A 13,897-nucleotide genomic window follows, 5' to 3' on the forward strand; every position below is an offset into this window, starting at 1 on the left:
TTCTTCTTCCCTATGAGTCCTCTCATCATATCGTTGTAGTATTTGTTGCTAACGTTGGTCTCGGTTAGTCTCCCTCTCGTCGGTCCTGCAATTCAATCAGGTTCCGTGCCAACAACCTTGGGATTCTTCCGAGAAGATCGAAGACCGTAGGGTTCACTGTGAGTTCGTCACATGCCGTGCCTTCAAGGACCGCTTGCTCCCAAGCTTCCCTTTGCATGTACTGTGTGACTGAAACTTTCCAGAGATCTACCAAGTCTTCTGTCAATTGATCTTCCTGTGCTTCTTCTTGTGTTACCACTTCTTCGTTGTCACTTTAATTTACACGTACTTTCTGTTCGAATGTAATGTCCCTACTTTCCAGGACATCATCTAGATGCTTAGATTCACCTAATAGCCATATCCGCAGGTGAACTACAAAGGTTAGGAGATGATTGGCTAACCTAGGGGAACCTATACTTAGCCATTTATTGGGCCTTGGAAGCTTATAAGGTGAAAACTTTATAATAGTTCATTATGAGTCACTTTTTTCTAAAAATAGAAACATTTTATAAAGTGACTTTAATTAAAAAGTGACATTATAAAGTTACTTTTTCAAAAAAATAAACTCACTCCATAAAGCAACTTTATTAAAAGGGGAATTAAAAGGTTAATGATGAATTATAAGTTATTTCCCTTTGCACACCTACCTAGGCATCAATTAATAATATTAAAAAGGGGCCATTTTTGAATGAGAAAATAATCCTTCAAGGTGGGCGTAAGTTTTTGGAGGAGAAGATTCCAATGGAATCATAGAATCTTCCTTAGGGTGGGCGCCAAGCTTGGGAAAAGCATTTAGCAACCCGTGAGGATTCATTTTGGCATTGGGATTATTCATTTTTTTGTGATATTCTTCCTATCAGCAGGTCTGCAACAGTTTGGCAGAGGTCTGAGAGCAAATCTGGGGACAAAAACCTCCAATTTCAGGTGTTAGGACGTATCCCCTCTCACCATACAACATATTGGCATACAAGGGAAACATATATCAGGTCATTGAGGGCCAAATTCAGGAGTATTTTGATGGTAACAGCAGATTCATTGGCTCAATTTCTGATCTGGGCAAGATACAAGCATTTTCCAGCGAGTTTGATGGTTATTTTGGCAGGCCGTACCATTCCTAGCTGGGCCGTACCATCTACTTTGCTTGGGGAGCCAAAATAAATATTTTGAGGGTTTCTAATCACTGTAGTTGTTTCAGATTTCATTGTTGATTATTAATAACAGCAGATCACTTGATATCTCAGCTATTATGGTACATATGTGAGCTATATGAGCATTTCATTGGGGAAAATAGTCATAATTTGAGGGTCTAGCCTGACAACACTGTGGAATTTGTACCTGATCTGCAAATCTTCTCAATAAATGTTTTGATAATTCTTGCTAAGATAAATAAAGTTCATTGGAGCTATTGTTGCACATTGAAAGCTCCAGTATCAATATTTAATAAAAAGTCAGGAATTCTGAAACTTAATTTCAGTAGTTGTATTTATTTTGTATTGCATTTCCAAGTTGCATCATTCAAACTATTGCTCTAAAACTCTTAAAACGCAATAAAAATTCAAAACTTCATTAAAACCCTAAACAACTACTCGCTGGTCAAAGAATTCATTTAAACAAACCAATCAGCAAACCAATCAGATTGTGTCAATTCCTAGTTGGCATCTTTCATCAAATGATTGGCCCATTACGTGTGCATACTGCTTGTCATCATACTGATCTCCAAGTTCGTATCGGCATCTGTGCCAAAATGTTTACTCCCTACGGGATATGTGCTTTAACTACTGAAAGTAAACAGCAATGTAACAAAAACACGAACAATACAGAATTCACTGCAACATATGGCAAAAATATTTATCTTGTATTCCCAAATATGTAATGAGTACAATAATTAACATTTCCGCTCCCGATACAACATAAGATATATATATATATATATATATATATATATATATATACCACTCGACGGTTGGTTTAGGATTCATTGTGAGCTCGTTGTGTACTGTGCCTTTAGGGACCGCTCGCTCCCAAGCTTCCCTCTACACGTACTGTGACCAAAATTTCCCACAGATCTACTAAGTCTTCCGTCAATCGATCTTCCTGTGCTTCTTCTTGTGTTACCACTTCTTCGTTGTCACTTTCATTTACATGTACTTGTTGTTTGAATGATCGGCCCATTATGCGTTCATACTGCCTGCTATCATACTGATCTTCGAGTTCGTATCGGCAACGGTGCCAAAATGTTTACTCCCTACGGGATATGTGCTTTAACTACTGGAAGTAAACAAAAATGTAACAGAAACACGAACAATACAGAATTCACAGCAACATATGGAAGATATATTTATCTTGTATTTCCAAACATATAATGAGTACAATAATTAACATCCCCGCTCCCGATACAACATGAGATATATATACCACTCGGTGGTTGGTTAAGAGTGCCAACTGCTGGTAACTACCAACTATCCCTTAGTTCATTACATTGCCATTATTTAAACAAAACAAAGTATTATTTATTTATTCGCATCATATCTGCTGTCTACAAAGATTCACATGACTTCACTGCAAAATCTCCTCTCTTTGATGTTGCTTATAGACTATTACTAAGAAAGTCAAAAATAATGTTTTCAAGAGGAATCTTCTAGCTTATCTTTGTTTGCATCTAATAGGCAATGCAATCCTATTGTGCTCTTCCTTTCCAACAAACCAGATGTTGCATGTTCACTTTAGCTAGCAGAAACCAATCCTAATTGTAACACTTTAGTGGAAGTGGATCAAGTAATTGATACAGAGGAAAATACACAAAAATAAAGAGATACCCTTTATCAGATTGTCAATGCAGGTTGTGTAACTTGTCAATGAACATAACTAATAGAAGTTCAAGGTGCAACTCTGTTTCCACTTATTGTTCAATAACTTGTTGCAATGGGGACAATTTCTTATCAACAAAGGCCAACTGCTCTAGGATAATCTGAGACTTTGATTGACTTGTTGGGCAATGTGTTTATTTCATTCCATATGTAAGCTTAACCAAGTTTTGAGACCTCTGATGGAACATGTTGGCATACAGTGACACCCTAACACCTTTTCATTTATACTTCAGAATTCTATAAATGCCATCCACAATGTTTCCAAAGAAAGACAAAATAGGCAAATTGAGGCGAATGGTTGTGTTTTTTTGAAACTGCCAAGATATTCCTTCATGTGTCGCTTTTGAATGTTAGTGTAGTTTAGCTATTCTTTCATAGATTGAATGAAAGTTGAAAATAAGATAGCATAGATAGACATTTTGTAACACATCCAACCTCTAGAATCATATACAAAACATTTGCAAAATACAATCTTGCAATTTACAGTTCTAACATGGTGAGTTCTTTCTCTCGAATCTCTTGTTTTTTAAGCACTCTGAGTAATGCTTGCATCCTATTACTTTTAGATCTGCTTCTGTACTTAATCTATTTTAACAATTTTGTGCTTGCACACTATTACTCTGGTATTTGCTTCCCTACATGACATATATAAACAAGTTTGAGTAGTGTTGTCTCTTGGGCATACCTGGGCAGATCACAAGGTTACAATTCAAAGAATTCACAAGAAAGCTTCATTCGAGGAAGCTGCCTTCCTTCTATTGATAACCATAAGAGTTCTCTGTGATAGATAACGTCTCAATGCTTAGTCCAGTTTCCTGTTTTCTGCATTGAATTTATATTCTCCGTGCCTCCAAAATTTGTCAGGAAATGAAATTGTTTTGTCCAATATCCATGAATTTCAGACATATAGAACTCATAATGAATAATATTAACTTTCATAGGTAGAGAAACTGACATGTTGACATTTGGAAATTTTTAAAGTTGGCAGTGCATCTGATTCTAAAAGCTTGGCAAAACTAGATTGCTGATGGATAAAATATTGATTATTCTCTAGAACTGTCTTATTTTACATTTATGAACTCTTCTAGCAGTGGATTTTGTTTTTAAATTGATCCTGGTATGATCTTGATGATGTTTGGCATAAAAGATGTCCTGTATTATGGTTACAGTGTATGACATGATAGTATCCAAGTTCTAATATGTTGTCTTCTGGTCAAAACATCCAGTTGAGTGGATAAGCTGGTTATCAGGACAAAGGAAAAAAGCTCCAACTGCACAGGTAATGAAACGTGACATGGTAGGATTTTATCCTGAAAGAGATGTTTCTTTTTGTATTATTTCCCTAAGCAAAAAAAGAGAATAAAGCTGGATTACAGACCCAAGCATCCACACAGACCGTCAACAAAAGCAGAGTTCACCATGTAGGCCTGCTAAATAAAGATTAGGCTGTCTTGGAAGTCATTGGGTTAAACTCCCTAAATATATGCTTGAGGTTCTTTTGTTAGCCACACTGAACACAGACCTTATTGAAAGACCTATCCTGACTGGCCTGTGTTTGCTAGGAAGCCTTTCTCAAGCAAGAACCAGCCATCTGAGAATTTTAAGACTAGATTCAATTCTAGTCATCCACGATGCCTAATCAACTTTAGATCTCCTACTAGATGTTGACTTCTGAAAATTGTTGTATTTAGGTTTTGGCATATTCACATATAAAGATGAGTAATAACATATAATAAAACACCATTATATTGTTGAGCTCGACATTAGCCCTCCATCTAGATCGTAAATTCGAGCATGCTGCATGATTTACAAATTCCATCATTTGAAAAAGTTTACTCATTTTGAGAGTTTTCATTATTGTGTTTTCTGTGCTTAATCTGCCTTTTTCATGGTTTATTGAGTGAAGACATGTTTAACAAGAGATTCAATGTGTCAAGTTCTTGCCAATAGTGTGGTTAGTTTAGAGTAGATAAAAGTAGAGATGAAGATAGAAGGGTAGAGAAATAGATAGAGAGATAGAGAAAGGTAGAGGGAGAGGTAAAAATAGAGAGATAAAGATAAGGAGATAGATGAATAGAGTGGAAGAGGTTGAGGGAGAGATAGAGAGAAAGAGACAAAGAGATAGAAACCAAAAAGATGGATGTTAACTTCAATCTATAGCATGTACAAGTTACTAATGACACTCTTTTAGCATAAACAAGTCAAGCTTTCTCACTACCATGTTACTTAGGATGAAAGCAATTTTACAATTTATAGATTGTAGTAACTAACAAATCAATCTCTAATGTGTGTACACTATCTCTATCCAAGATTTTTGTTAATCTATATTTGAAACTTGCACACCAAAAACTAGCTAAGATATTAATAAGTGTTTTCCAATCCCTCAAACAAATAATGAAAACTTTCAAAAAACATAGAGAAAAGACTAGGATAGATATATTGAGTAGGACCATACTCTTTTCAAGATTTCTATCAAACAAAACTATGCAACAATATAGATGCAATCAAATGGTGCCAAGTTTCTATCAACTTTCAAGTTGCCCTTTTCTTTCACTATTACAATTAAAATGATTTTTGAAAAATTATAAATCATCATTCACGATAATTTTTTCGAGAAGCTTTAAAATTACAAAAACAATAAACAAGAAATAGATTTTCTATATTGACTTCTTGATGAATTTGCACCTTACATGTTTGTTGAATGCCCTCATCCCACCGGGATATTGTAATATCAATGCACTAAATATTATTAATAGAATTAATATTTCAAGATACATAATTTACTGTAAAAAAAAAACTTTGAATTTTTTTTTATAAATCTTTGAAAAAACTCTTTAAAAATCTAGTAAAAAATAATTTTAAATCATAATTTCATTCAACATAAGCCAATCAAATATTAGGAAAATCACCAATATTACTATTATTAAAATATAAACATTAAAAAAATATTAACAAAACTTTAGAAAAAACAATCATATAATTAATTGATTAATTTTATTTCAAATCTATATTGATTCCTATGAAATTCCTACCATAACCCCAAATATATATATATATATGTACATTTTTCTCTCTGTGTAATGTCCCCTTTATTTGGACATTAGAAATTAATTAAATAATTAAAATTTAAGTTGTCGAATTATAATAAATTTAATGACAACTTAATTTAATTATTGAATGAAGTATTAAAGTGACTTTAGAATAAAGTCATTTTAATATTATTTACCTAATTTCAATTTAAATTAAAAAGGGGAAATAAAGAGACAAGAAAGGAATATGAAGAGGCAGACAAAAGGATAGGGAAGAGTCACTGCAATGGGCTTAAAAAGGACAGTGAGAGGTTTATTCAGATATGCTTGGTTTATTATTTTTTCTTGGAGAATTTGGGAGCTTCTAGCTTTCAGTTTTGAAACCTGAGGACGAAAAACTTCAGGATTTCTCGGTGGATTGGACGGAAACCCAATTCATTTCTTGGGTGGATTCACGATAGAGTTCACAGTTGAACCGAAATTGTGAAACATTTTTGTGAAATTAAATTTGCAGATGAGTTATTTTGTGTCTTTTAGTTTTTTTCATTTGGAAATTAAGGCTATATATTCAGAATAATATTTGCCTTTGCTGTAGATATATAAATACACACAAGAACCAATTCATATATTTCAAAATTTGTGACTATTATTTTTGGTGAACATTAATATAAAATTATGGCTTTGATTAATATTAAAGATCTACAGAATAAGAGTTCGATATGAAAGAATTGTTGAACATTTACTATCTACCTTTAGTTTAAAGAAAATTATGCTGAGGGAATAAAATTGGTGGGCCTGAATGAATATTAGCGGAGCCTTATTTCCTCATTTGTGGACTATTTGTGGACTATTAGCTGGTGTATCCTGCCAGTTTGAGGGTTAACATCTGAAGATACTTTTCAAAACTTATTTTTTTATCAATGCAGCAGGTTGTTCGGTATTTTCATTTTAGGAGGATGAGGACTTTTGAAGAAGAATTGATTGAATTGAAGCATAGATGCGAAAGACAAAATGAGGAGTACAAACATGTGCAACAAAGTTATAACGAGTGCTTGGATCACTTAAAGTACTTACGTGAGCATCTGGGATGGTTTAGGTCTCTCTTTGGAAAAAAACCAGAAACCCAAGAAAAGCAATCTTCCAATATAGGAAACTATGAATGCAGCAAGAATGATCTAAGAAGACAGAGTCTTTGCTTTTGTTGTAAAGGGCCATGGGAGCCTAAACACCAATGTGCAGATGGAAAGGTGGAAATGCGTAAGGAAGATTGTCCAAGTGCTACTAGTATTTCTATGCCATTCTTCTAGGAGGTTTGGAAAGAGGAAATCATGGTTGAAATTAATTCTCCTTGTATTTCTACCAGCACAGAAGAAGTTGAGGTGAATGAGGAGTCCAACACAAATTTGCTTTTGAATGATCAATTGAACAGGGAAGCTGATTTCAAGGGTGAAGTTGACTCTCCAACTACTAGCGAAGAAAAGAACATTCTATCTAAAGATTTTGTAGCCAAGGAAGTAATGTCCAGCGATGAAGAGGATTGGTCCAAACATAACAAATCAGCTATTGCTTCAGGTAATGGTTGCATGAGCCTCTTTGTGGGCAATTTGGAGATTATGCTTCACAATTTCGGAAAGGAAATGGCTTCTTTTGATGATTCCATGAGTCATATTATTGCTGCTTCTCTCTCTCCGCATGAAAGGTTTGAGGGTAATTCTATGTTTGAATCCAATGCTGCCTTGAGCAAGAGTGCAAGGAAGATATCATAGAAGAAGTTTGCTATGAGAGTGAAGTTCCCCAAGATAAATCAACTACTTCATCATATGAATTTAATGCTGAGCTTGTTAACCCACATAAATTGGAGAAACAATTGAAGGTCAATGAGGAAAAGATAGTTGCAGCCTTAGTGCGTTTTGAAAACACTCACAAGATCATTGAAAATCTCTATTGGAAGATCCAGCTCAAGAGAAGACCTTGACTACATTCAGGAGGAGTATGACCTTGCACATTGTCCTTTAAAATTTGGAATTAAGAGCCAGGATCAGCAAGTTCATTGGGTGGAGCATAGGCATGTTGTTGATCTTCAACTGATTGATATACCACTCTTTGAGATGAGTGCTGATTGGATACTTGATAATCCACTCTTCGTGTTGGATGATAGAGTTCTTTTTGATGCTAGTGATGAGCAACCAACATAATTGATCGAACACTATGAAGACTCCATGGGAGGATTTGAAGCAAATGTTGATTTGGTGTCAGTGAACAATATTCCTTATGCTCTTGCTTGTCATAAGAATTCTGATATGAACTTTCAAGCCAACATAGGTTTGGAAAATTACCTTGTTAATAGTCAAGATTTCAAGTCTAAGCTTGGAGATATCCTCATTGTTTCAACGTTCCCAGAAGGTATGACTTTTTCCTGTTATTTGAAGATTAGCATAAAGAGGGAGCATGAGGTATACAAAGTTCTTGTTTGTATGGATAAACCAAGAACTTTAAATGAACATGGGAGTTATGGTAATAAGGAGCTGACTGTGAAGTTTAAGAGGAAGATGATGCAATTTGAAATTTCATGGGGTAACACTTCTTCTAGTTGGTTAGCAAATGAACTCCTTCCCTCACTAACCAATAGAAGAATATTTCATGTCCCAAACTTGTCACGTGAACCACATTCCAGTAGTATACAACTAATTGGGAGTGAGAGTTCAGAAATGATTCTTTGGTCTCCATCTCACATTTCCATGTTTAAAGGTTTCCCTTTGATGCTAATCATGAAATTTTTAGATTTTGTGGTATTGGTAGCAGTTGATTGTATGGGTGCACACAATGGTCTTTATAGCACCTGGGTATTAGATGTTGATCAAAACTTATCAATCTATGACAACAAGGGTTTTGATGAGAAGAGTAAAAATCAGATTTTTAGATTTACTACTGGTGGCAATTGTAAGGAAATGTGTGAATGTGTTTGGAGATGCGTTGAAAACTATTTTCCGTTCCATGTTGAATATGCTTTATGATGAGATCACAAGGAATTCAAGAGCACTCATATATGACAGGTTTTCATATGCTGGTAAAATTTCAGCTTATAATTATATCAGAATGGAGCAGGGAAAACATAGTGGGACTAAGAAACACAAAGAGAAATCACTTCTTGGCTACCGCAACTCTGCTAATACACAAGGACAGGAGCCAGATTCTTGCCAAAAGTTATCAGAAGATGAGTGTGATAGTTCTCCAATATGGCCATGGAATCCAGGGATTTTAACAAAGGATGGTTTGCATCTTAGCGGGTTGCTTCATATTGTGAAAGAACTTGACCAAGATACCGGGTTCAGTTGTATCAGGATATGTGATGAAGCACTTTACAAGTTTATTGGGACCCTGGTATTGATGGAGGTTCATGTTGGGTGAAAATTTTGTACACCTGGGAAATGTACAAAATTATGGTGTCAACCACAGTGTGTGAGTATAAAACTCTCCTAATTTAGGGAAGGCTACCCCTATCTAAAAACTAAACTAATCTAATATGGGTGACACAACAGTCTTTCTTCTTCTTTCAAGAAAAACTATATTCTTTTCTCTTCATAGAAAAGTAATAGCAATTTTAAATGAATAACAACAACACTTATAAAGTAAAATGAGAGAGGAAATGAAGTTTTCTGAAAGCACAAAGACTTCCATGACTTCCTCTGGGACGGGAAAACGATATCAAACACAGTTTTGAATATCTGAAATCTTATCTACCCTTTTATGATATTAAGAACAAGTGCAAGGTACGACAACACAAAGCTTGAAGTATATTGCCACTTTTGACACAAAACAACAAGAATTAGTGTGAACTCAAAGTCTCACAGCTGTTTCTTAACACAAATCAATTTCTACTCTAATTTCTTTCAAGAACAAGTGTAGACACAAAATTTTACAGCCTCCCTTGATAAGAACTGAACTTTAATCTATATTAACCTCCAATATTTGCAGCACAAAGTCTGCAAAACAAATTTGATTAAGCTCTCAAGAATCACATGCAAGAAGTGCAATAATTAACTCGACAGTTTCAAAAAATGGCGATTTTTTTAAGCCAATTTCTGTCTGGAAGCCGTTTTTGCAAGGCTTTGTGTATTTCGGCCTTTATGGCCAAAATGCGTTTAGGTGAATTTCGGATCTAAAAGGCTCAACACGCGATTTGAAGTTAGGGATGCAAATGGTGAACTTGTGTGTTTTTCGACCCAATGAAGAGATTTGAGAGATTTTTAACTCCTTGGATGATTTCGTCTTTGAAGGACATTCTGCGAACTTGAACTCCTTCACCTTTTCGGCAATTTTGGCTTGTTTGCGCTATTTTCAACTTTGCTCCATTTTCGGGTAATGAGTGGATTTTGTAAGCTCTAGACGTTTTCTACTTTTCATCCTTTGAGACCTCCTGACGCAATTTCGAACTCTACTAGCCAATTTCAGGTTATAAACTGATATTGCATGATCTTTAACTTTATCAATTTTGGCCTAAACGCTTACCTTTTCACAATTTTCAGGTGACTTGGTCATTTTTGCAAGGTCTCAAATTGATTGCTCGATTTACTCTTCATTAACCTTTTCGGCATTTTTGTCTTGTTGTGCGACTTTGGTCAAGGGCTAAGTTTATGTTACTTTTCGGCCTCTAGGCCTGAGTTGCGCGATTTTTGACTTTATCAAAATAAAGTCCCTTTTATATGAATTTCGGGTTATAAAACCGAAATGTGTGATTTGGCGAACTTTAAATTTTTTAGGCCAAAAGGATATTTCGTGAGCCTCATTTGGGCTAAAAGGATGATATTGTGCGATTTGAACTTTTGTAGTTTTCGGCTTAGAGAGACATTTTGAATTTACTCCTCATTTCACCTTTTTGGGCAAATAAGGAAGATGGCTAGATTGAGATTTTCGCCCTTTGTCTTCTAAACGAGAGATTTCTCACAACTTTTAACTTTTGTTTTCTCCACCTTTCCACCTTTTCGGCCTAAACACCGACTTTGCAAGCCTTTGTGAAGTTTTAAGTTCTTTTTCGGCTTGAATAGACCTTTTGCGCGAGTTGAACTTTTCTCTTCCGGCTCAATGAATTGAAATGTGCAACTTTAGTCTTTCACCATTTTCGGCCTATGAAGGCGAAATGTGCGATTTAGAGGCCTTTGGTTTAAATCTTCTTTTGATTCTAAAGAGTTTTTTGGCCTAAAGCAAGGAAATGCGAGCTTTTAGTTTTCTTTTCTCAATTTCGGCTTACAAGCCGGTTTTGTGAGCTTTTTCCCATTTTGACCTCCTGGGCCGACGTTTATGAACTTGAACGTTTTCGGTGTACGGGGCCTGTTCGCAAACTTCATTTCTCAACTCGGCCTATGAAGTCAATTTTCCAATTTTGGGCTCTCACTTCAGTCCTTTGCAATTCGGTCAAAAGGTGTATTTTGATTTGCCTTAGGCAATTCTTGCTTTTAGGCTTTAAACTCGTTGACGAGCAATGTTGACTTGACAACATTTCGGGACTTCACTTCAGCCTCCTTTCTTATTCAAGTAACCAATTTTCTTATCAGTTCAAGACCCTCTTGTTCGCTTGGCGATCTGATTTAATTGCAACATTTTGCTTCTCATTTTCAAGATGCAATTACTCCAGTATCTAGAACTCAGGCTGGATCATTTTCTCAACACTCAAACTCTTAGCTGCTGCATCATCTCTCTGCGAATTTACCCCAAACTTCCTACTTAGGACCTCAGCAAGGACGAGATGGAAAAACAAAGAAAGGAGAACCCCGTCGACAATGGGGAGTGTGTGCAAGGCACAACAAGACCTTCTAGAGATCACTACAACTCATTTCCAGTATTGTCTCGGCCAGACGTTCCATCTTGGAAATAAGTTCATCAAACCCTAGGTTGTATTTGGGGTTTTTAGCTAATATTGGAGCTAATCTTCATATTCAATCAGCTGGAAATTTGTATCAGACCTATATGCTTAGCTAATGGTATGTGCATCGGCCATTTAAGTGAAAGAAAGTCATCTTATTTGTTCTTCTTTGTGTGTTATGCATGATTCTATTTGGTATCAACAGTTTGTTTCATTTAGCATTCAAAAATCATTCAAAAACACTCAAAAACCAAACAATAACAAGAAAATCAGTCAAAAGCCTTTTCATGATATGCTGGCCAAAGACTTTATCAGCAAACAAACAATTGCAAAAAACATCAGAGTTTGGATCAGATATGGTAAAGATTGTGTTGGAGATCTTTCAATGATCTAGTTTTTATTAATTACAATCTTCGCCTTTGCCACAAACAAATCAAAGGCAGTGACTTATCACTCATCATACTATAGGAGGTCGATCACCAGGTAGATAGAGAAGCAAAACCATTAGCCATGGTAAAGGACAATAGAGCATGAGCAAACACCTTGGATGTTGGTGTGCATGTCATTGAGACATAGGCAAATATCATGGCTGCATCATCATCCAGGACCTATCTTAGATACCCATGCAGGAGGGTCGAGTGATGCAGGCTTATAGACATAGACTTCAAACTTTTATTTTGATATTTGTTTGGAACTTTTTATGCCATGGATTTCATATTCCATGAGTTTTATAGACATTTGGCAATATTTATATATCTAAATGTGCTATTTCCTTCAGCTAAAATTCATGTTTGTACTTATGTGATAGATGTATATGTGTGTATGTGATCAAAGTGTCCCTATTTGATGAGGTTATTGTGTCTTTAAGGTTTATTTATTAAAGGGTGCATGAAACAAGTTTTGAATTCTTATAAAGCTCTTAATATCTTGGGTTCTTCAATTTGCTGAGCCTTTGCCAAGTCTGCATCGAGTTCAGCTTGCCGAGTCCAAGTCTTGTCACACTATATTGAAGTCATCTCTTACTTCTTGTTCCCAAGGTGGCAGATGACAAACCTCTTCACATCCTAGCACATGCTGAATCAACCATCTAAAACCATCTAGACAAACTTCGTAAACACATGAAGCATGAAATCAACCATCCAAAACCTTTTATTCCTAATAGTAAAAACATTGGTCAATGTAACATCTTCATTTTATCAATGGATATTTTTGATGCCCACTTGGTTGGGGTTTAGATTTAAGTCCTTTGACATATGATCCTTCATAGGGTACAATAGATGGTTTGAAGATGATTGATTTCCCACAAGTTGAACATTCAAGGTGATTAGGTACCCAATCCATTGGGACTATCTTAGGTTCACTTTAGTGGATGTCAGCCAGCCTCAACATCATACAATTTTCTTCCCACCCACACTTTGTTTTCCTCCTATTTGTTGTTTGAGTAATCTTTCAGTCTGATTGTCTAGTGCTCTGCAAGCAAAAGAAGTATATGTATATCCAGTGTAGCTTTGCCATATTTCCAAATATAATCACAATTATCTTGACTTCTATTCTAGTGTGTATGTGATAGTGAAAATGGAGGCACAATGTGTTCAGGAATACCTTTATTGGGGTAAAGGTTAGGCTCAAGTATCCTTTTATTTGTTGTGTAAATACTTTTTATTTAATTCCACATTTCGTTGGTGTTTCCTATACGTACACACATGAGACGTATTCCATACGGAATAGAAGAATTTGTAACTTTTTGGACACAACACATTCCCTTTAAGAGAATATTTGTATTTTGAACTCCTTCTACATATTCGACACACACATAGGAAGTTGACATACACTAAAAGGGAGTTCAATAAGTCTCATCATTTGAGGCTGATTCTTCTTTTTGTTCTCTCCTTTATGTTTTGTTGGCTTTCTCCTCTTTAAGATTTTCAATTGTAAGATCATTGTAGTTTTGATAACTTTCAATACACATGGGATTATCTTCCGTCAAACAGTTTCCCAGTTGACAATTTTGTAGTCTCTTAATTTGTTTTACTTTCTTAAATTGTTAGATCCTTCTATTTATAAGACTTATCATGGTACCAAAGCAGTATTTAACTTGTTGA

General features: G+C 35.4%; 1 protein-coding gene across 4 annotated transcripts in view; it reads left to right on the top strand.

Annotated features, from left to right (window-relative positions):
* Positions 1-13,897, top strand: part of LOC131038536 (uncharacterized) — a 226,548-nt gene that overhangs the window by 14,277 nt on the left and 198,374 nt on the right. For all 4 annotated transcript variants that reach the window (XM_057970993.2, XM_057970992.2, XM_057970994.2 and 1 more), the window contains exon 3: positions 4,133-4,185. In XM_057970993.2, coding sequence (XP_057826976.1) covers positions 4,133-4,185 — 53 coding nt within the window. The remainder of the gene's footprint in view (positions 1-4,132; positions 4,186-13,897) is intronic.

The sequence above is a fragment of the Cryptomeria japonica genome, chromosome 10 (genome assembly GCF_030272615.1).
Source record: "Cryptomeria japonica chromosome 10, Sugi_1.0, whole genome shotgun sequence".
Taxonomy (NCBI): Eukaryota; Viridiplantae; Streptophyta; class Pinopsida; order Cupressales; family Cupressaceae; genus Cryptomeria; species Cryptomeria japonica.